General features: G+C 35.3%; 1 protein-coding gene across 3 annotated transcripts in view; it reads left to right on the top strand.

Moving 5' to 3' along the window:
- Positions 1–24,565, top strand: part of IDE (insulin degrading enzyme) — a 157,465-nt gene that overhangs the window by 55,097 nt on the left and 77,803 nt on the right. For all 3 annotated transcript variants that reach the window (XM_037803782.1, XM_037803780.1, XM_037803781.1), the window contains exons 2-10: positions 666–850; positions 1,880–2,087; positions 8,169–8,338; positions 15,558–15,680; positions 20,114–20,226; positions 20,755–20,917; positions 21,613–21,705; positions 22,171–22,262; positions 23,310–23,390. In XM_037803782.1, the coding sequence (XP_037659710.1) occupies positions 666–850; positions 1,880–2,087; positions 8,169–8,338; positions 15,558–15,680; positions 20,114–20,226; positions 20,755–20,917; positions 21,613–21,705; positions 22,171–22,262; positions 23,310–23,390 (1,228 nt within the window). The remainder of the gene's footprint in view (positions 1–665; positions 851–1,879; positions 2,088–8,168; positions 8,339–15,557; positions 15,681–20,113; positions 20,227–20,754; positions 20,918–21,612; positions 21,706–22,170; positions 22,263–23,309; positions 23,391–24,565) is intronic.

The following is a 24,565-nucleotide window of genomic DNA, read 5'->3' as shown; positions in this document are numbered from 1 at the left end:
GATGAACTCAGGAAATGCTTCACCAGTGAGCCAAAGAAGAAGTGAAGGTCTAATATCTGTTTCACTTAAAAGTCTCCAACTGATTGATTGGATTAAACCAGCTAACTGCCTTCTCTCATTGTGGAAGACATGCCCTTCGTTGACGTCATCAGTCACAGCTACAGTCAATTGACTGATGATTTAATAAACCAGCCTGTTGGTTTATTAACCAGCCACAAAAGTCCTCGCAGCAACGGTTAGGCCAGTGCTTGCTTGACCAGACAGCTGGGTACCATCACCTGGCCAAGTTGACATATAAACCTAACCATCACACTACCTCTCACCTTACTTTATCTGGCAAATATGAAATATGTGTGCAATAGTTACTGATAATTGAAAACTCCATTCTTACGTCAGCACATGGCCCAACCAACCCTGTCTCAAATCCTCCTCTATGTTGTCTCCTAGATACATTATTGTGCCACAAAAACAATATTGTTAGCATTCCCTTGAAAGAGTGACAGGCAAGAGGGAGGAAAGGAGTTATTACACCTTGTGCTATAAAATTTCTTCCTGGCAATTTTTTTATCTGATGATGTATTATATGGGGTTGCTTGATGTTATTCTTTGTCCTTTTAAAAAAATAGGCAATCACCATCCAACAATTAATAATCTTTTCTTTTCAGTTTCCAAAAAAAGACTTACAGCAAAATGAATAATTCATCTATCAAGAGAATAGGAAATCACATTATTAAATCTCCTGAAGACAAGAGAGAATACCGTGGACTAGAGCTGGCTAATGGCATCAAAGTACTTCTCATCAGTGACCCTACAACGGATAAGTCATCAGCAGCACTTGATGTACACATAGGTACAATTTAAAATTATGAATTAAGCTTTGTTCCATTTCTTTGACCTTATGTTGAAATTTATTAGAAGTCTTCATATCTTTGCAAATAAAGACCCAGTAATTACCAGTTCGATGTACCTTACTTTGTACAGTAGTCCTATATAGCTATTGGTAAACTACATTTGTCTGAGTCAAATAATCATACATTTACCAATGGCCCCTTGATAGAGTCCCACCTAAAATGATCTAGTAATGGAGAAATTCATTCCCATCCTTTACAGTAACAATTCTAATGTTTGCACTTTGGTACAGTTAATACCATATTTCATAAATTCTCTTGTGCACATTTAATGTTGCTTTAATCAATTTGCTTCTTATCTATATGTACTTTTAGTGGAGCAGTGTTTCCTTTTGTCTCTCTGAAAAGCTTTTGTTTAACTCAGTGGCATTTTAGAATTGAGGAAATAAGGTAATAGCTATCATATGTTCAACAAATAACTATTACCTAGCACATTGCAGAGTGGTTTGCAGGTATCATGTAATTTGTACTCATACAACCCTCTAAGATAGTATTCCCAATATATATATAAGAAGTGACTGAGGCAAAATAGATAAAGTAATTTGTTCAAAGTTTTACAGCTCGTAGAGCTACTAACTTGCAATCCCAAGTTATTTCAGGATACTATATGGTCTCCTGAAATAAAATATAAGTCAGAAAGTTCTAGGTCTTATGGAACATTGGATTCAACTCTTCCCCCAAGCCTCCAGTGTAATATATGAGGAAATTAATATACAGAGAGATTAAGTAATTTGCCCAAGGTGACCAACTAATTAATGTCAAGAGGTAGGGCTAGAATCTGGGTATTCTGAGTCCTGTTTTGCCTCCTAAATAATACCATTTTAGAGCAGCATAGACTTAACTTTCTCCAATTATATGGTTTGAGATGTCACACTAACTAGAGTTCCAGATCATCTGTAATTCATCTATACTTAATAGCTTCCCACATATTAAAATGATTTATTATATATATGTTTTTTCTTTTCTTTCAGGTTCATTGTCAGATCCTACAGATATTCCTGGCTTAAGTCATTTTTGTGAACATATGTTGTTTTTGGGAACAAAGAAATACCCGAAAGAAAATGAATATAGCCAGTTTCTTAGTGAGCATGCAGGAAGTTCAAATGCCTTTACTAGTGGAGAGCATACCAATTACTATTTTGATGTTTCCCATGAACACCTAGAAGGTGCCCTAGACAGGTAATGCTGCATACACTATGAATTATCCAACTTTGTGCACTTACCACATTAATCATCATCATCATAATCATTATTATTGTTTTACAAAGATGTCATCATAGCTTTATAGTTTAACAAAAGGTATTTTAAGTGGGGTTTTTTCCTGTATATTTTATTTTAAAAAATGAGTGATATATATTTATTTTGTGGTAAAGGCAAAATAATGTCATGACTTTGACCTTCATGCCTACAAAATATTTTATTGACATATAAAATTCTCAACAGCTCTCCCCATTATAACCAGTATTACATACAAAGCACATGATGAAGAATATACTGTGATGATACCATGGATCTCTTTTTCAAACATACTTCCTAATCCAGAATGCTAGACTTAACTATTCTCTTCTCCTTCAGTTCCTTACTTCCCAAGGATACTTAGTGGAAACAGAATATTTTGACCTGCAGTTTCAACCCTGGGGACATTTTAAAAGAATTTTTTGGAGCAAGCTCTATTAAGCCAATTTAATTTCTTGCTCAATTTTCTGTTTAGCTAACCATTTCTGATTTTTAAAATATAAATATATGTGTGATTCAATTCATTATTCAAAGTGTAATTTTTCCTTGGTAAATTTTTGTACTTTTCTTTGTTACCAAAATTTGTGTAATTCTGCTGCTTTTTGATGGGTCTATTTTCAAGTTTAATTTTGCAGTTTTGGTCATTGTCAGCTTTACTTCCTTATTTATGTTAATCTTCATCATTGTATTTAAAAAAAAAACTAAGTTTGAATTTATTCCTTAGATTTTAACGAACATTAACAGGGCAAAGGCATGAGTTCAGGATACATAGCTAGATCAAAATAGTCTGTTTCTTACTTGTTCTACCATATGTTTCAGTCTTGAGGCAATGATGTTGGGATGCAGTCATCTTTTATGTGTATTCCCAAAAGACTTCCATTAATGAGTTTGGATCATACACTGAATTTAATTTCCTGCTTTAATGCTATAGCAGATGTTCATCTGATAGATCTCTGTATGATGAAGAATGTCTGTTACTTGGTTCAGAATGAAAAACCACTTTATAAGAGCATCCTTTTTTATTTTTTTAAATGAGTACCAGGGTTTTTATAAGAAGGGAAAGAAATACATTCCTTTCCAAAAGCCACAGTATGTGGTTGAGAGCATGAGGAAAAAAAACAAAACACCACCAAGCAAAGCATTCATTTGTTTAGAAATAAAGCAAATTAATAAGTTGCTTCTGATAACGTATTCATGTACTCTTCTATATCATTAAATGATTGCCCGTATATAGTAAATAAAACCACAAGCCAGAAAAAGAAGATAATTGAAAAGCTGATAGTTGAGTGTAATATTATCTTGTTATCATGTTCTTCATATTACATGAATTATTTCCATTTCATTTCCAACCCAGGAAACTAATATGAAAATTGCTCCTGGTTTATTCGAAAATTTGGCTTTCCAAGTCCCAATCTAAAAAAAAAAAGTATTTGACTTGTCCTTATCTTTATCACCAAGGTGCATAACATAAAGGGGTATCCCTGTTGATTCAGAGAGATGGGTATAAAGTTTCCTCCAAGCATTTTGCACTGTTTGAAATTTTTCATTTTAATTGTAAGAAAGAAAAGCCAAGACAATTCAACACTGAGATTGTCTGGAGCACTTTGCTCTGTTCAGAGGTTGTCTTCTCATTGGAATCAAGAGTACTCTGTGATGTTGAGATATTGAGCTAGACTTTCACACCATCTTTCTTTGTGGACAGTCCACTCGTTTCTAATTCACAAAAATTGTGCTAGCATTCCAGCAGGGTAATGTATAACGCAGGGTCAAGGAGTCAAGGATTGGATTTTATTTCAGTTTTAAAATGGAACTAAAATTTGGAGAAAGCAGTTTAGTGGAAACTCTTCTTGACAGCGTGAGTTATGACAGTATAGGGAAGGGGGCTGCATCTGATTGTCGATCTTAAAGAAGCTGTTGCCTCTGGGTTTTAGGACTTGTCTCCCATAGGAACACTATGGTGGATTTAAGTTTCTGAGAGATAAAACTTAGTGAGTGAAGCAGGTGAAATCATTGCCCTCCCCTCTATGTGGGATCAGACACCCAGGGGAGTGAATCTCCCTGGCAACGTGGAATATGACTCCCAGGGAGGAATGTAGGCCCGGCATTGTGGGATGGAGAACATCTTCTTGACCAAAAGGGGGATGTGAATGGAAATGAAATAAACTTCAGTGGCAGAGAGATTCCAAAAGGAGCCAAGAGGTCACTCTGGTGGGCACTCTTTTTTTTTTTTTTTTTTTTTTTTATTAAATTCAGTTTTATTGAAATACATTCACACACCATACAATCATCCATGATATACAATCCACTGTCCACAGTATGATAACATAGTTATGCGTTCATCACCACAGTCTTTCTCTGAACATTTTCCTTACATCAGAAAGAACCAGAACAAGAATAAAAAATAAAAGTGAAAAAAAAAACCCAAATCATCCCCCCATCCCACTCCATTTGTCCTTTAGTTTTTATCCCCATTCCTCCACTCATCCATACACTAGATAAAGGGGGTATGATCCACAAGGTCTTCACATTCACACTGTCACCCCTTGTAATCTACATTATTATATAATTGTCTTCAGGAGTCCAGACTGCTGGGTTGGAATTTGGTAGTTTCAGGTATTTATTTCTAGCTATTCCAATACATTAAAGCCTAAGAGGTGTTATCTATATAGTGCATAAGAATGTCCACCAGAGTGACCTCTCGACTCCATTTGGAATCTCTCAGCCACTGAAACTATTTCATCTCATTTTGCATCCCCCTTTTGCTCAAGAAGATACTCTCAGTCCCACGATGCCGGGTCCACATTCATCCCCGGGAGTCATACTCTGCGTTGCCAGTGAGATTTACACCCTTGGGAGTTGGGTCCCACGTAGGGAGGAGAGCAGCGAGTTCACCTGTCGAGATGGCTCAGTTAGAGAGAGAGAGGGCCACATCTGAGCAACAAAGAGGTACTCGGGGAGACTCTTAGACACCATTACATACAACTTTAGACTCTCCTTTGTGGTAATGAGCTTCATAAGGGCAAGTCCCATGCTTGAGGGCTCAGCACATCAAACCGCCAGTCCCAATGTTTGTGACAACATCAACACCAGTCCAGGTGAGGATGTCCAACACATCTGCACCTTCCCCCAGATCCTCGGGGCTGGGGAGGGGGAGGCTGTAAATATATTTTTTTATTATCTGCCCAAATGACTCTGGGATGTGTCACTATTTCACATTAACCTATAGAAACCTACCAGGTCTCACTTCCTAGTCAAAGTTCTATGTAATTATGGTATTTGAACACACTGTACAAGTTAAATTGTTTAGAAAATATAGATCCTGTACTAAATAAACATCTCTTTCCTTGGTCTCACATGGAAGTTGAAGTTTTAAAACACAGTCGGTTTCAACCTTTACCCTTTGGCCTGGCTTGCCCTGGTCTTAACCAGACCTGCTTCATTCACATCACTAATTGAAGTCTGGGGTCTTTTTCAGCTTTTTTTTTTTTTTTTGACAGTGGCTGTATGCACTAATACTGACATTCATATCTGCCAAGCTCTAGCTCTGAGTTTCAGGTGTCTCAGAGATATGCATTGTTCCAGAGACCAATCAGGTTATACACTAGGGGATCAGCATCTCAAAGTTTAGAGACAGGCATTACAATTCAGGGATAGAGTTAACTGCTGTAAGAGCTTACAATCTAGGGACTATTACAGTTATTGTGTCCACGTTAGGCTGTGTTCTAAGATTCAATTCTGAATTTACACACTAAAGTTAGTCCATATTGGTGAGGCATCATTCCTCTCACCATGTTTTCTCCAACACTTTTACTCCTATATATATATTTTCCTACAATTTTATAGAGTTATATTCACATACCATACATTTATCCACAGTGTACAATCAGTTGTTCATGGTATCATCATAAAGTTGTACATTTATCACCACAATCAGCATTTGAACATACTGATTACTACAAGAAAAATTGTTTTGTTTTTTTTTTACCAATAAGAAAAAATGATAAAAAGAAAAATAACATGTCATACAATATAATATACTACTCAGGACAGCAAATAACACCACTATCTGGTGGGCACTCTTATGCACAGTATAGACAGCCCTTTTTATGTTCTAATGAATTGGGGTAGCTGGTGGTAGATACCTGAAACTATCAAACTACAACCCAGAACCCATGAATCTCGAAGACAATTGTATAAAAATGTAGCTTATGAGGGGTGACAATGGGATTGGGAAAGCCATAAGGACCACACTCCCCTTTGTCTAGTTTAAAGATGGATGAATAGAAAAATAGGGGAAGGAAACAAACAAACAGACAAAGGCACCCAGTGTTCTTTTTTACTTTAATTGCTCTTTTTCACTTTACTTATTATTATTGTTATTTTTGTGTGTGTGGTAATGAAGATGTCAGGGATTGATTTAGGTGATGAATGTACAGCTATGTAATGGTACTGTGAACAATCTTTTGTTTTGTATGACTGCGTGGTATGTGAATATATCTCAATAAAATGAATATTTAAAAAAAATTGCCTAAAAACAAACAAACAAACAAAAAACTTAGTGAGTGAATCTTTTATAGAATCTCAGGTAGGGACCTAGGTATTTCGGGACTACTTTTGTTAAGGGCATGGTGTACTGTGGCCTTTTGGGATGTCTAGGTGGAGCTTGTGTAAGAGAAACCTTCAGAATAGCCTCTCAACTCTATTTGGGATCTCTCAGCCACTGTGACCTCAGCTTGTTACCTTTCTTTTCCCCCCACTTTTGGTCAAGTATGCAGTTTTGGTCCCTTGCTGCCAGGGCCAGGCTCATTCCTGGGAGTCATGTCCCACGTCACCAGGGAGATTCATTTTCCTGGGAGTCATGTCCCTTGTGTGTGTGCTGAGGGGTGGGGTGGGTGGGTGTTAGTGAATTTATTTGCCAAGTTGGGCTTAGAGAGAGAAAGGCCACATCTGAGCAACAAAAAAGTTTCCATGGAGGTGCCTCTTAGGCATGGTAATAGCAGGGCTCAGCCTCCCATTTACAGTCCTAAGTTTCAAAGAGCAAGCCTCAAGTCAAGGGCTTGATTTATTAAGTAGTGGGTTCCTAATTTCACTTAATATGTATTCTATCCCAATATAAATGGTCTGTTCCTTACATTATCTTCACTTAGTTGTACTGTTGAATTCTGCATCTTGTTTTTGTAAGGTGATATCTAAAACTTCTTAAGAATCACTAAATGAAATCATGTCTCAAATTGCAACCTGACATAGGAGAGTTTTTAACTAAAGGTATCTTAGTTAAACTTTGATATTATTATTAAAGAAAAGCCTTGATTAAAGCTTATTCATTACTTAAGTTAGAGTTACTTACCATATTATTTATGGAATCACTGCTTATTAAAAATTTATAGATTGTTTCTCATACCATTTCATATAAAAACATAATCTGGTTTAATCAAGCTATTATATTGTGCCTCAGATTTTTCAGTCCATCATATTTTTCCACTAAGTAAAGTTTGTTTGTTTGTTTTTCTCCATAAGAGGAAAAGAAATTCAAATAGAGCCTTTTGAAAGTGGGTAGCTTAATTTGTTTGACCTAAGGTGCCTGAGTCTTAGTGAAATTGCACTTGAAACTGTACATTTAAGATTTATTTGCCTGAGAACTATCAACTGCCTTTTTCTTTTTCTGGAGAATTAGCCACATATAATAAGATTTTTCATGGGTATGCCAGATTATAAATCTTAAATAGCCTGCTGCTGTTTCTGTAAATCTAGCTTTACATTTTGGCATTGATCTTTTTATATTTTCACTAATTGTATTTAGCATCTCTGTGGTAGACAGACTTCTCTGTATTTATACATGTCTGATACTATATTTTTCTTCTATTACTTAGAACTTATTTTATATTCCTTTTTTCTTAGTAGCAATGGTAGTTTTTTCCAATGTTGTAGAATTCATGTTTCTTCTGATAAATTTAGAAAAATCATTATAAAAGAGTACTCTTTTAAAATAACACCCTTTGAGTTAATTATATTTCATATCTTTAGGTTTGCACAATTTTTCCTGTGCCCCTTGTTTGATGCGAGTTGTAAAGACAGAGAGGTGAATGCAGTTGATTCAGAACATGAGAAGAATGTGATGAATGATGCCTGGAGACTCTTTCAGTTGGAAAAAGCTACAGGGAATCCCAAACACCCCTTCAGCAAATTTGGGACAGGTTTGTCAACAGCAGCTTTCATGCATTAGTTCCACTTGACCTCATTTAAACCCTTGGCCTCTTTGCACAGTACTGTGTTTTATAGTTCAGGATAGAAAATTTCAGAACTCCTCATTCCTGCCTACTCTATTCTTTTTTTTTTTCGTTTTCCTCAGTTGTTTATTTATAAGAAATAATAGCAACTTTGCTTTAGTTTTCTTGTCTGCTCAAGCAAATAATATACAATGGGCTGGCTCAAACAATGAGAATTTAATGGCTTGTGGTTTTGAGGTTATGAAAAAGTCCAAATCAAGTTATCATCAAGGTGATGCTTTCTCCCAGAAATATGTGGCATTCTGAGGTTGGCTGCTGGCGATCATTGATCCTGGGCTCGTCTGTCACATGACGATGTACATGGCAGCATTTCCTGGTCTCTCCTTGCTCTTCTGGATTCTGTTCTTCAGCTTCTGGCTGCTCCCTCTACTGCCTTTTTTCTCTGTCATTTGCTTACAAAGGACTCCAGTAATAAGGTTAAGACCCATCCTGAATGAAGTGGGTCACATCTTAACTCAAGTAACTTCATCACAAGGTCCTACTTACAATGGGTTTACACCCACATGAATGGATCAAGTTCAAGAAAATGTTTTTCAGGTATACATACAGCTCCAAACACTACAACCCTTATCAGAGAATTTTAAAAAGAATTTTTTAAATTTTGTGTTCTTTTGACGTTATAGAGTATTAAACCTCAAGGTTTGTCTACCCTATTCTTTTTAACTTACAGTCTGGAGCAGAGAAGTGGTTGTTACATCACTGTTACTCCCCATTATTTCTTAAACCATTTCTCCATACTTATTATGTTATCTGCCTGGATCCTATGCAGGTACCTGTATTTGTGACTCCTGACCTAAGATGAAGCTGAAGGTTAGGTATATTAGCTTCATGAAGAAAATGATAGGTTATTGAGAAGAGAGGTTACCAAACATAAATTTGTTGAATAACAAGGTTGAATTCAGAGTTTAGGAACAATAAGAATGAAGTGGTTATATGCTAGCAGATGATTAGGATTTTGGCTAGTAACTCAAAAAGAAGAATGTCAAACAGAGATAGGGCTCCTGGCATTGGACAAATTGTAATAACAATGACCTAAGCAATTACTTAACCCCAGAGGGTTACTCTGGCCATCCCACTGAAATAGGTTTCTAAAAGTTTAAGGAGCAAAGCATTAGTTGTGAATAGACATTAACCAGCATTTCAACTGGAAAGGTAATAAATCCTTCTAGTCTGAAGTCTGTCTTCCAAGTGGAAGTGCTTTTGAGCCAAATGCTCACATCAAGACTTGTTGAATCCCTCTGCCCCCATTGCCTCTACTTCTACTCATCCAGATGCATAGCATCTGCTGAGGGGATGGCTCCTTGGGAGATAGAACACTGTAGAAGACATGGTTCCTGCTCTCAGATTGATAAAAGTTGAGAATGACAGGTATTAAACCAAAATAAAATAAATCTGGAGATTTTACCCTTTTTCCTTATTCAATTTTCATTAAAAACCACATTTAATCTGAATATTTAAATAGTACAAAAGTATTTACATTAAAAATAAAGCAAAAAAGCTCTACCTTTTCCTCTTCTACTTACCAGAAAATAATTGTTAAGATTGTTACGATTTTAAAATGTTTCTTTGGACATTATAAAATGGTATAAAAGTAAAAATAGATAGTTTATTGCACTTGCAAGTTTATACTTACTACGTAAGTTGACTTTGGAAACTTTTTAAGCTCATAACAACAGCTTTCTTTAAATTTGAAAACCATTCTATATCCAGCAGCAGCCAGGAAAATTAGCATATTTATACAGAATTAGAAGGAGTTTTTAAAAATTGCAATTAGAAGCTGTGATTCTATTTAGACTTGCAGTACTTGCCACTCAATTTCAGCGTCATTGTTAAGATGAAGACTATGGTCCCTAAAATGTCTATGTAATGCTGAATTGTGTGAAAAGTGGCCTTCATGTGAGTTTTAAAAAACAAATTTCAAAATCATTGCTTCCAAGTAATTGTTGTCCTTTAAAGTAGTCACTTTGATAGGTTAGATACTTGTACCAACAATGCTGCTATTGTATAGAACATGTCGGACCTCCTCTTTGGGAGTTGCCTTCTTTTTAATAGCCTCACTAGTGACAAAGCATAATCAGCATAAACAGGAAGCAGCCCCCAATCTTTCAGAAATAAATTCAGTGAATAAGGTCATGAGCAAGAAACAATCTTAAAATATCCTAAGGGAAGGTTTTGAGAGTGATGGTCATGGGCAAACGTTAAATGGCCATATATGTATTGGTGGAGTTTAAGGGCATATTTGTTTTTATAGCCACTGATAAGGCTAGGTGGTTAGTAAGCAAAGTATTAGGTTAAAAACAGTTAAAAGACGAGTGAACCAGACAGTACAAAAATATAGAAAATGAGATACAGTAATGCAAATTCCAAGTTATTTTGGTTTAGAAATATAAACTAGCATTGACTTTTTTGAAGTAGAAGGTTCATTTTTAAGATCACAGATACTTTTGAAAATACGGTGAAAACTGTATACCCTTACACTAGAAATTACATATACATATATAATTTTGCGAAAGAGATACTTGAAGGATCCTTGCTAGAAATTCATGCTTAATTTTTTTCTATTATTTTTTATTGGCATCAGATATTTCTGTGATGTGGGCCATTTTGTTCATTAAAGGGATTATGATTTTAAGTAATATCAGGGAAACCTGGATACTTTTAAATGAACAAAAACCAAGCATTGTGTTATTTATTTTTAAGAAAACCTTGCAATAAGATATTTACCCCGTACAATGTTTTTTCCTGCTTCAGAAAAGTATAGATCAATGGTTTTCAAACTTTTTTGTATACAACTCTCAGTAAGAAGTACATTTGACCTAGCAATCGAAGAACACGTGTTTTTTGTAGGTAGCTGAAACAAAAGTTTCACCAACAATGTCTATCTTACATCATGGGATACAGTCTGGTACTTTCTGTTATATTCTTTTTCTTTCAAAAAAATTCTAGTCTGTTAACAGTAAATTTATTTCATTATAGTTGAATGGGTTCCAACCCGCAGTTTAAGTAATCCAAAGTAATAGGCAATAATTTCAGTAGACTCAGAAAAAGCATATTTCAATTGTCAATAAACATAAGAAAGATGCTCAGTCAGGGAAAATGCAAAGTAAAATAATAGGATACCATTTCACGCCCATCAGACTGATAACAATTGAAAGCCAGTCAAAATCAACTGTTGTGTTTGTGAGATGTCAAAAAAATAGAAGCTCATATTCTGTTGGTGGGAAAATGATTTGGTACAACCACCTTTTAAAGCAATTTTGCAGTGTCTAATAAAGTGACGTCCATACCCTTCAGCCCAGGGAATCCATTTCTTGACATGTACCCTAGAGAGAAACTTGAGCAGTTGTGCATAAGGAACATATAAAAGATTGTTCATGAAGCATTGTTTGTACTAGTGAAAAATAGGAAATAAATGTCCATCAGCATTGAATAAATTAATACATGCTGATCTATTCATGCAGTGGAATATTCTATAGCAGTTAAAAATGAGTGAGCTAGAAACCATGTACCAAATTAAGTAAAGAGAAAAGCATTTTGAGCAAAATGCAAATTGCAGAATATGTTTAGTACGAAAGCCTTTATATAAAATTAGATAAAACAATACTGTTGTTGAAGTATAGTAAATACACAGAAAAATGTGTGTGATTTTCATAAATTGTTGTTGGGATTTGTTTTTGTTTTTACCTTTACTGCTATTTGAAGAATCCATTTAATGTAAGTGCCAATATTAGTTATGTACAATTTCAATGAATTTTCAAAAACTGAACACACCCATGGAACTAGCACCAAGTCAAGAAACAATATTATCAGTACCTCACTAGCCCCCTTTGTGCTTCTCTGTAATCACTATCCACCAAGGGTAACCTCTATTCTGACTTCTAATAAACCAAGAGACCTAAAGTTGAAGGGTAGGAGTTGGAATTGGTAGGATACATAGGAACATCACATTCAAGGCAGATTGAGGTAGAGCTGATTAACCTGAAAGAATTTTAAAATATAAAGTTCATGATCTTGGTAAGCTTTGAATTGATTTTTTTTTTAAACCCATGCTGTTGACCAGATTGTTAGTAGGCAAATCAGATTACATTTAGACTGAAAATCTGATCTAGCTCTAACACTATCACATTTATAATGTTGAAAGAAAATTTAATTTCTCCAAACTTGGGTGCCCCAATTTGTTTCTCTTAACTCACTTATTGTAAGGAAGCTCTGAAGGACAAGGCCCTCTGGAACTGAGGCTTTTAGAATCTTCATTTAGGAGAAATGGAAGGCACAGCCAATACTCAGATTTCACTTTGATATGATAGAGCTTCAAACTATACCCTGGGCAAGTGGCTTCCTCCCCACCCCACTCCCACCGAGTTGGGACTCTGAATACTTTTTTTTTTAAATTCAGTTTTTTTGAGATAATATTCACATACCATACAGTCACCCATGATGTACAATCACCTGTTCACAGTACCATCTTATAGTTGTGCATTCATCACTCCAATCTATTTTTTAATTAAATTCAGTTTTATTGAAATATATTCACATACCATACAATCATCCATGGTATACAATCAACCGTTAACAGTATGATCATATAGTTATGCATTCACCACCACAGTCTATTTCTGAACATTTTCCTTTCATCAGAAAGAATCAGAATAAGAGTAAAAAATAAAAGTAAAAAAGAACACCCAAACCATCCCCCCGATCCCACCCTATTTTTCATTTAGTTTTTGTCCCCATTTATCTACTCATGCGTCCATACACTGGATAAAGGGAGTGCGATACACAAGGTTTTCACAATCACACTGTCACCCCTTGTAATCTACATTATTATACAGTTGTCTTCAGGAGTCCAGACTACTGGGTTGGAGTTTGATGGTTTCAGGTAATTTACTTCTAGCTATTCCAATACATTAAAACCTAAGAGGTGTTATCTATGTAGTGCGTAAGAATGTCCACCAGAGTGGCCTCTCGACTCCATTTGAAATATTTCAGCCACTGAAACTATTTCATCTCATTTTGCATCCCCCTTTTGGTCAAGAAGATATTCTCAATCCCACGATGCTGGGTCCACCCCAGTCTATTTTTGAACATTTTCCTTACACCAGAAAGAATCAGAATAAGAATTAAAAAAATAAGAATAAAAAAATAACACCCAAATCATCCTCCCCATCCCACCCTGTTTTCCATTTAGTTTTTGTCCCCATTTTTCTATGCATCCATCCATACACTGGATAAAGGGGGTGCGATCTACACGGTTTTCACAATTACACTGTCACCCTTTGTAAGCTACATTGTTATACAATCATCTTCAAGAGTCAAGGCTACTGGGTTGGAGTTTGGTAGTTTCAGGTATTTACTTCTAGCTATTCCAATATATTAAAACCTAAAAAGTGTTATCTATATAGTGTGTAAGAATGTCCACCAGAGTGACCTCTCGACTCCCTTTGAAATCTCTCAGCCACTGAAGCTTTATTTTGTTTCATTTCGCATCCCCCTTTTGATCAAGAAGATGTTCTCAGTCCCACCATGCCAGGTCCAGATTCATCCCCGGAAGTTATATCCTCTGTTGCCAGGGAGATTTACACCCCTGGGTGTCAGATCCCACGTAGGGGGGAGGGCAGTGAGATCACCCACCAAGGTGGCTTAGCTTGAGAGAGAGGGCCACATCTGAGCAATAAAGAGACACTCGGGGAGACACTTAGGCACAATTATAAGCAGGTTTAGCCTCTCCTTGCAGCAACAGGCTTCATGGGGGCCAGCCCCAAGACAGAGGGCTCAGCACATCAAGCCATCAGTCCCCAGTGTTTGTGAGAACATCAGCGACAATCCAGGTGAGGAAGTCCAATACCTCTGCATCCTCCTCCAGCTCTTCAGGGGGTCCAAAATATATATTTTTGTTCTGAATACTTTTAAGAGTACCTGAACCCTTCACATAGAGTGAAGGAATGTCAAGGACCCCAAGTAGACCAGATCTAAAAATGAACTGAGTCTTCAGTGAGAAACTGAAAGCATTAGTTAAGAACGAGAAACTTGAGTAGTGGTTACTTACAGTGAGTATGAATACATATGGTTGCTTTGTGACTGGAAAAAGGTGAACAAGCACTTTCTGGGCTGTTTCTTGCACACTCTGTAACATCATTCTTCACTAGATCTACTGATTCGCACATTCTGGGTCATGAATCTTGGCTCAGTACTATGTAGCTGTAAAGGGCCAAAGACTGGATCTGAGAACGCCATCTGGTGGCTTTCGCTAGACATCTGATTTAGTGAGAGGGATTTTCCCAATGCCAGTTTATTATAAATTCACAAGGAAAAAAATAAACCATGTCAAGAATGTTCTACCATAATTCCGTCTTTGCAGATGAAAGACAGGCGCCCATTTAGTAGTGTAATGCAGAACCAATGATAAAAGTTATTTTACCAAGATTTGAGGATATTTCCAGTCAAGATGCCATTTTTGGAGAGACATTGATCATTGGAATTCCATCTCCTGCTCCCTAAATTGCAAGGTCCTTATTAGAAAGGTAGTATTTTGAGGGTTTGACTATTTGGTTTTGATATGCATTATTTTACTCTAATTGAATTAGTTATTAAAATTTTAGGAGCTCTCATAGTGATATATGTCACTTAAAATTTATAAAAATAGCATGGTGTCCTATTTTTACCAGTCTAAATCAAATCCATGAAAATTCATATCTCAAATTTAATCCTTCATCTAAGAATAGTAAATTTCTTTTCATAGGTAACTTGGCATGTTCCAAAAGATCCCTTAGTGACTGTTCAGTTAATTATAGAGCACAGGGGGAATTGAAAATCAAAAATAAGTGTGAAAAGAGGCCATGTGGATCTCATTTTCTCTTTGAAGTGCTTATAATACTCACTATCTCACAGGGATTTTAAGAAGTATAATTTTTATGAAGCACTTTAAGTTCCTTAGGGAAAAATCTTTATAGTTTAAAATGTTATTAGTTTATACCGTACCATCCTGTTTATCCAGCTTGTATTCAAACATTTGACTATGTGTGTTAGTTTGAACTGTTTTTTTTTTTTTTTAAGTTTCGCTTACAGCAGTGTCAGTAACAAATACAAAACTTTTAAATTTATTCATTTTGCTTTTCCTACCCTTTAGGTAACAAATACACTCTAGAGACTAGACCAAACCAAGAAGGCATTGATGTAAGACAGGAGCTACTGAAATTCCATTCTACTTATTATTCATCCAACTTAATGGCTATCTGTGTTTTGGGTCGAGGTAAGATTCCTTAATAAGTTTCATAGAATTGGATAATCTACATTTTCCATTTTGGCTTTTTCAAAATATTGAAAGAAGGATGTGAGATAAAGTCATTTATCTCAAGACTTTTGAAAATGGTCTAGTTGTTAGAGAATATGTGGAGAGGATTTTGTTTTTTAGCTCATATGTTCCAAAAAGAAGCTTAGGTGTTTTTAAATGGAGAGCTGAAGAAAATATAAATTAGTAGTAAGTGCTCTAGGCTTATAAAAACAAGAGAAGGATGCTTAAAGGAAAAAAATGATAGATTTGACCTTATAACAATTCAAAAAACTAGAAGCAAAATTAAAAGGCAGATGATAAACTGGAAAAGCTATTTGGAACATAAACAACAGGTTTGATTCTTAAAATGCAGATTAACCAATGATAATATATTATCTCGTTCTGTTCAATTCCCATAGTTTTTTCGCTTTAAGTAATACTTGCTATGGAGGATAAGCGGTTTACTCTTTTGTATTGATGGTACTAGTGTAAATTGCTATAGTCTTTTTGGAAGGCAGTATAACAAGATGCATCACCCTTTAAAAGTACAGAAACATTTCTACTTCTAAAAATGCAACCTAAGAAGAGTTGTTCAAGCAAGTGATGTACAAGGATATTTCTTATTATAGTATATATTACTGAAAAGTTAGAAACAACCTTAATGTCCATTAATAAGAGATTGGTTAAACAATGATTTATTACTAATAGAGCATCTCATGGAAAATAGTATCCTTTTTCCCACTCTGTCTACTTACCTGCTTTGTTTTTTTTTAATAATACGTACTACCACCCGAAATGCTAAATATTTGTTTATTTATTGTTTTCCACCTTACCAAAATGTAAGTTACTTGAGACAGAAACTTAATTTTGTTTACTGCTTTATCCTCAGTGCCTGGATTGGTGCTTGGCATCTCATAGGCAATTGATAAATATATATTGAACAAACAATTTTACTACAGCCTTTTAATAACATGGAAAATACTCTTAACATATTAAATAGAAAACAAAATCACTCTGCCAAGACACAATATACTATTAATCCCAGTTGGGATTTACAAAAACTTTCAATAGACATATAGTGTAGACATAAAGAAAAAACAGAAAAGCTTATACCAGAAATTTAATAATGTAGTATAGTAGTTAAGAACTCATGCTCTGGAGTTTGACAGCTGGATTTGAATGCCAAACATACCACCTACTAGCTATATAACTGTGAGCTAACAAAGTTACTTCAGTTCTCTGAACTTAGTTTTTGCATTTGTAAAATGGAGATGGTATCTCATACCTGTTGTGAAGTTTAATGGAAAGAATGCAGGTAAGTTGTTTAGCATGGGGCCTGGCACATAGCAAATGTTCTGTAAAAGGTAACTTCCCTGAGATTATGGGTGACTTGTTTTTAACTTTTCTGCTTTTGGCGAGTGTTACATTTATAATTAGAAAATAAACAACTGTATATATTTTAAGTTAGTAAAGAAATGTTGGCAGTAGGAACCAAGATATAAAATGGGTCCAAGGAGTGAGGCTAATAAATTAAGTAAAAGTATGTTCTGAAATTCTGTAGGTAGGTCTAGAGTTTTAAATCTTGTTTGGTATTTAGAGCCCAGTTCCTGGGACTAGATGCCTAAGCTGTTTATTTGTCTATGTTGTATTTGAGATTAAACACATGATTTTAATAAACATTTATTGGGCAAGTAATAATGGCAGCATATGACTCAGACATGAGCACTGCCCTCATGTGTTCATGGTTTAATGAAAGTGACAGAATATGTAAAAGAAATGAGATGTTTCAATTCCCTAATTTCATACAGGTCACTCTCACAGTGTGACTGACTTCCTGTGCTGAGCTCAGTGGACTAGGTCCTTACAGTGCAGAAATATGAAGTGGAAATAGGACCTGTTAGGGAATTAATAATAATTGGCTCCTTCTGGGGAAGAGGAGGGGAAGTGTAAACATGTGGAAGAATCTTTATCACAAGGGACAAAATTTTTTTCTCTGTATTTACGCATGGGCCATCCCTCTGGTTGTGGCAGCAGTAATAACCTGAGTACTTGTCAAGTACAGACACTGGGATTGCTAAGCACGTGATTTGAAAATGAAAGGAACTCAGTTCTGTGGTTGCTGGTAGACACAGCTTAATGGGAAAGATGTGACTATGCAGTATTATTCAGCTACCCTACCTTTTAAAAGCTACAATGTGAATTTATGCTTCAGGGTTAGAAATACCCAAGAGAGAAGGCAAACCTGGTGGAACCTTGCTCTAAAGAGCCTCACTGTCATCAGCCCTTCAGATTGACAAATCTTTTTTGACTCCCACCTTGTTTCATATTACATGACCTATCTGTACATAAAAATGTCTCCGACATCTCTGACTCCCAGTGTACCCCTCTATACTTGAGTTCACTTGTCATATAACAAGCAGCCACTGATCTGCCTTTAATTTGGCTTTGCACAATTTGGAGATCCTTCATATATGCCATAAAAAAAAAAACACTTGAGATAAAAATAGGTACATTTTTAAAGTAAAATGCAAATGGCCACATTTTCAGGTCTATATTGTACTATCTAAAAGTACTTCTCAAATAGTTCAAAATGGGTCACAGAATATCAAGCAAAAATTTCTTATTTGATTCAAATGCTTACTGAAAGTAACAAATGATGAATGTTTATGCCATTTATAAATAATCTATTTTTTAGGAGACAGAATCAAGGTTAGTGTTTATCTTGTTTATAAAAAGATAGCTTTTTTGTACTTTTTCTTTTTAGAATAATAGTAATTTGTACACATGGAAAATATTTATCTCATACAAAAAGGTAGAAAATGAAGGGCGAGTTCTTCCTCACCCCAGCCTGCAACCCCTATGCCCTCTCTTCAAAGATAGTCACCTTAAGTTGTTTCTTGTTACACTTAGAAAAGTAGAATTTTATTAATATGACCACATATCTGTATGTGCTTTTAAAAAATTGAATGAGATTATACTACCTTTGCTGTTGCAGTTTTTACTTAATAAAGCTTTGAGATATTTTCAGTGTGTACACATCTCTCTCTCATTCTCTTCAATGGCTGCATAAAATTCCAGTGTACAGATGTTTCACATTGATATTTAGCCATTTCCAGTTTCTGTTGTTATTATAAACAATGCTGCAATGAATATCTTACGCATATATCTTTGCAAGCATTTGCAAGTATAACTCCTTATAAAAGAATGTGTATAGGTGAAAACATAAAATACTGGCTTTGTCTGCCGTCTTCCAGCCCTGGCCTCACAGACCTCTGTGACTGTGACCTATGCAAATAGCGCTTGAGCAAACCAGATTTGCCGAAACAGGCTGAGGCAGGTATTGGATTATGAGAGAAAGTTTTCCCCCTGTATCATGTGAAACAGATACAAATCTTGGTCGACAAATGTACTGGTTGAAGAATTATGACTATATTTTCTATAACACCATCATTTCTGACACTTTGACTCCCTTGGTGCCTAACTGACATTTCCATGGCATCTCCAGTACACTGGGACTTACATGGTGACAAGGCATGGAGGGGGAGAGAACATCTGACCCTTGGTCATAAGTCCATACAGATGACCACTGGGATATCCACTATTCTTGTCCACATGACCCATTCAGATATGGTGGCTGATGGCTGATGGCACGGTGCTGTTCTTTGAAAATAAATTTTGTTAATCCAAAAAAAGAACAAAGAAAAGAAAAATAATCAGGAACATCACTTACATGGCCATATACTTTTATCAACAATTACAAGATTTTGAGTGACTTTGATATATTATATACAGCCTTACATAATTTGAGACCTGAAAGAGGCTTGTGATTATCTTATCCAGTTTGCCTAAGGAATCAGTTGACGTAGTTGGTTCGGGAAGCTGGGATTAGAAGCCAAGTCGTTAGATTCCATTATCTGGGATTCTTTTCACTATTTTACACTGTTCCTCCACGGAATCAACTACTCTTAAACTGTTACTTGACTTTTAACAATGGGCTTAGACTGTGTCTATAAGATGAATATTATAATCTGTCTGTTAATGGTTCAGTATATACCTATAGGGAATTGTAGATCAATTAATGTTAGTTTTTCAAATGCAACTAATTATTCTATTACTGTTTCTAATTTAAACTTATTGCAAGATAGTATTTGTGAAATAGTGTTTTAAACTATCGAGGGCTAGACAAGTGTGATGTATAATCATTATCAGTATTTTTTAGCAGCTTTAGAAGCTGTGTAGGCATTGGTGGGATTTAATGGAGTGCTTCACCTTTATCAGAGGTAGGTTTTCAAAATTTCAGGTTTTCCTTTTAATAGTCATAAGGTGTTTCAGGAGATCCTAAATTCTTAAATACTACCTGTCATATATTACAATTAGTTTAAGTTCTGTTTTCAATGTCTGTTTTCTTGTAGAATCCTTAGATGACTTGATGAATCTGGTGGTAAAGTTATTTTCTGAAGTAGAGAACAAAAACGTCCCATTGCCAGAATTTCCTGAACACCCTTTCCAAGAAGAGCATCTTAGAGTAAGTACATGGATTTCTGGTATTTTTTTCTTAATTTTTGAATATAACATACATCTACTTTACCAGAGAATAGATGAAAATTTTTGGAGATGTCATTATTTATGTAGTTTTTCATATTCATCTGGTTAATTGAATCAAATAAATTTCGCATGCATTAGGGACATACCACCAAAAATATTAATATAATTTGATTGCTGAGTGCTAAAAGTGGTTTTGGTACCTTTAGCCTTGGCAGACTTTTGAAACTATTACCGAGTGCCAGAAGGCAACCATCCAGAACTATTTAGCTCCATGGTCCTTGTGACCAAACATGGGCTGCATACTAACCTAATGAAATTCCACTAGGAAAGAGCCCAGGCTGTTTATTTCTTTGTAATTGGTATGACTTTCTCTGGCAATTGATTCTTTCCTAAATTTGAGATTCTTCCATGAAAATCAGTATTCTTAATGGTTGGTAAATATTTTATTCAATAGAATTGTATGTAGCTAATCTTTTGTGATTTGTTTTTTTGTTTGTTTGTTTACCAGCAACTTTACAAAATAGTACCCATTAAGGATATTAGAAATCTTTATGTGACATTTCCTATACCTGACCTTCAGAAATACTACAAATCTAATCCTGGCCATTATCTGGGTCATCTCATTGGGCACGAAGGTCCTGGGAGTCTGTTATCAGAACTTAAATCAAAGGGTAAGTCTTTGGACACCAGCTTCTGAGTGTAGTGCCCCACCACATGTTTACACTCTGACTTTCATTTTTTCCTAAATAGTTTCCTGTGAAGGAACCTTTTTGCATCCAAAAGGTTTGGGTTAATGGGAGGATGAGGTGCTGGTTGTTAGTGTGCTTTATTATTATTTCTTTTTTGGTCACAAATTTTTTTTAACCCTTCAGTATTCAAGTATTCAGCAGCGAAGCTTAGCTATTTCAAAAGATGTTGTACAAGTTTAAAATGAGAAAAAGGTTAGGAGGTAAAAGCTCACATTGGATATTCTTTCCCATCTCTGTGAAATAAGGTATCTGTATACCTTTTTTATGTTCTTGCTCTTATCCCTCAAACCAGAAGAGTGTACTAGGATCTAGTCAATAGGGGATTTCCAAGGCCCCTTTCAACTCAAACTCTTTGCTTTTTACATGACACTTAAGTATAGTAGTTTAATCTTGATTTGGGAACTGATTTGAGGAATCTTAGGACAAATATTGAGGCCAAAAAATCCTTTCCACAGTGTCTGAAATTCCTTTTCTAAAATTATTATTTTTTTTTTAGATCTTTTCTACAAGAGGACTATTTTAATGTCTTGGGAACATATAGTATGAATTTAAAAAAAAATTCTTGTCTTGAAAGAAGCCACATAAACAATTATGTTGATTTCCTTTGAACTTTGCAGGCTGGGTAAATACTCTTGTTGGTGGGCAGAAGGAAGGAGCCCGAGGCTTTATGTTTTTTATCATTAATGTGGACTTGACTGAGGAAGGATTATGTAAGTATTGACTGTTTTGCTTATGAATGAAAATTGAATACCTATGTTTCTTTCTTTCTTTTTTTTTTTTTTTCTTTAACTTCTTTAAGCTGTGGATCGGTTTTATGTTGAAAAGCTGTAAACACTTAAATTCATACAACTTATCCATTATATTTTTTGTGTGTGACTTGGCCTTCATTTCATGGATAATTTTCCTCCCTTAACAACTACTCATTATGTTGTACTTGTAAAATGTGTATTTGGCTTCTCATTTGCTTATTTACTGCCCCAAAGCTTCTTCTGTCACATATTCCTGAGCCCAGAGGGCCATGTGTGTGGGAACCCTAAAACCAGTCTCAGGAAGGTGAGGACTTCATTTTCTAAGACAGACCATCTTCCGCTTACCTGACTTTATCTTAGGAGTGAGCTCACTGCTTTGAAGGATTCAAGGACTGAATGGTTTTTAAGTGTGCCCCTTTTTTCCAGTACATGTTGAAGATATAATTTTGCACATGTTTCAATACATTCAGAAGTTACGTGCAGAAGGACCTCAAGAATGGGTTTTCCAAGAGTGCAAGGTACCTTTGTTTCACCAAAATTTTTCTTAAGGAATCTTTTTCAGAAACAAATATATATGTGAATTAATTTGCAGTTAAGTCCCAGTTAAATTTTTAAATTATTTTTTCACTCTAAATTCCAAAATTCTGCAGTGCATAGTAGTATTAGTTAAAGCTTAGTGGTGCTAGTCTGATTTGGTCACCTGGGGCACAATTAAGGGTTAAGACATCATGTAGCCTTTTTTAGGAGAGAAAAGGGAAGTAATTAGATTGCTTTCCATCCCTCAAAAGAAACCCAGCAATTTCTTGGGCTGGTGTATATCAGGGCTTATGTTACTCTCTGTCTGAAGCTGCATGAACTCTGTCATTTTAAGATCTGAGGATAAAAATCAGTAGCAACCTCTCAAAGGAATAGTGGATCATTTTATATATGATTGTGTTAAAAGTGATTTTATTATTGCATGTATGGAAAAGCCTATCATTTTCTTTGCATAAAACAAAAGATGTTCATCTTCCAATTTTTTAAAGCCTTATTTTAAAAGTTTTTTAAAATATATACTTTATATTTAAGACTTATTAAGGTTCTGAAATATATTTTAGCATGAGAAACATCCTCTTTACCCAGGTAAAAGTTTGAAGGTATAAACTCTTTGTTTGTTAAAATTTATGACAGTAACTTCTAATCTGGTTGCAATTTCCTGAATGGGTCGTCAAAATCATCATGTCTGACTCTCACAAGGTTCTTACACACAGATTTCCTAATTCTGTGACTAATAGTTCCAACAATTTAAGGTATAGAATCATATTACTTTTTTATTATTTTCATTCAAAATTTTTACCTATTTTGCTTTTGATTTTAAGCCTAGGTTGATGGGTTGAATTTTGTAAACTTTAAGAACTTTTCTTTCCATGTTCTGTACATTTCTAAATCAAGCATAGATGTTTTTTTCAAAGTGACATAAAGTTACATATGGAACAGAAAGTATATAGTATAAACCAAGCACTAAAAAAAAAGCCTTTCTAAATAATAGTTGTGTTATGTCTAATTGTATTAACTTACTGTTTTAGGACTTGAATGCAGTTGCTTTTAGGTTTAAAGATAAAGAGAGGCCACGGGGCTATACGTCTAAGATTGCGGGAATATTGCATGTAAGTTTGTTTCTATTTTACCGTGTACATTGGCGTTTAGCATATTTCAGTGATCTTACACATTACTTTCAGTACTGCATAAATGATAAAAATTGAAGCTTCAATATGAGACTTTAGACTTCGTAGCAACCAAGCAAACTTTGATGTTGACATGTTTAGAATCTTAATTTTTTTCATCCTAAAAATTTATTAACTACATAGGAATTTTATGTATTGGTTTTTAATATTTTTCCGTTCTATATTGTGTCAGCTACTACCTGTGTGAAAGCTATAGATCATCCACCTTTCTTCATCTCCATTGCTACTGCCTTAGTCCAAGCTACGTTAGTTTCTCTCCAGGACTCCCGAAATAGCCTCTCACCTGGGGTCCCTGTCTTCCTTATGTCCCCACTATAGTTTATTTTTCCAGCCTCAGTTGTTTTTAAAACCAAATCAGAACATTTCATTCCTCTGCTTAAAATTCTCAAGTGGTTTCATATCAGAGTTGAAATAAAATCCAAAATTTTCCCTTGACCTACAAAGTGATCTGGTCCCAGTTTATCTCTCTCACTGCATTTCATACCACTCCACAGCCTACCTCTTCCATTTCCATTTCACTCCAGCAACACTGGCTGTTTGTCTTACCTTCAAGCGTTAAGTTTATTCCTCCCTCTTAGGACCTTTGCATTTGCTGATTTCTCTACCTGTAGCGCTACACTCCCTGGTCTTTGAATCGCTATGTTCTTCTTATCGTTCGGGTATCCACACAGATGTCTGCTCCTCAGAGAGGCCTTCCCCAGCCTCCCAATCTAAAATAATGCCTCTGCCCCTGCCCCTTTCTTCATAGATCCTATCACTAAATAAAATTACGGTGTTTGTTTTTTGTCACCCTCCCTCCTAATTAGAATGTAAGCTCCTTAGAGAATAGGGACTTCATCTGTCTTGTCTACTATTTGTATATACAGTATTTAGAACAATGCCTAGCACAGAGTAGGTGTTCATTAAATATTTATTGAATGTATGAATCAGTCAATCAGTCTCAGTAATTTTGAAGGTGCTCTTACTAAAAAGGATCTTCTACATTGTTTTTCTAGACTAGCTAAAAATATAAGCCCTTTTTTCCCCCACAATAATTTGCTAAATGCTTGTCTGATTTCATTTGTAGAAATTTTAGAGAAATTCTGTTCATAAAAATG

This window comes from Choloepus didactylus, chromosome 15 (assembly GCF_015220235.1).
Source record: "Choloepus didactylus isolate mChoDid1 chromosome 15, mChoDid1.pri, whole genome shotgun sequence".
In the NCBI taxonomy this organism is placed as follows: domain Eukaryota; kingdom Metazoa; phylum Chordata; class Mammalia; order Pilosa; family Megalonychidae; genus Choloepus; species Choloepus didactylus.
The sequence above is the reverse complement of the archived record's forward strand: the minus strand, read 5'-3'. Positions and strand labels throughout refer to the sequence as shown.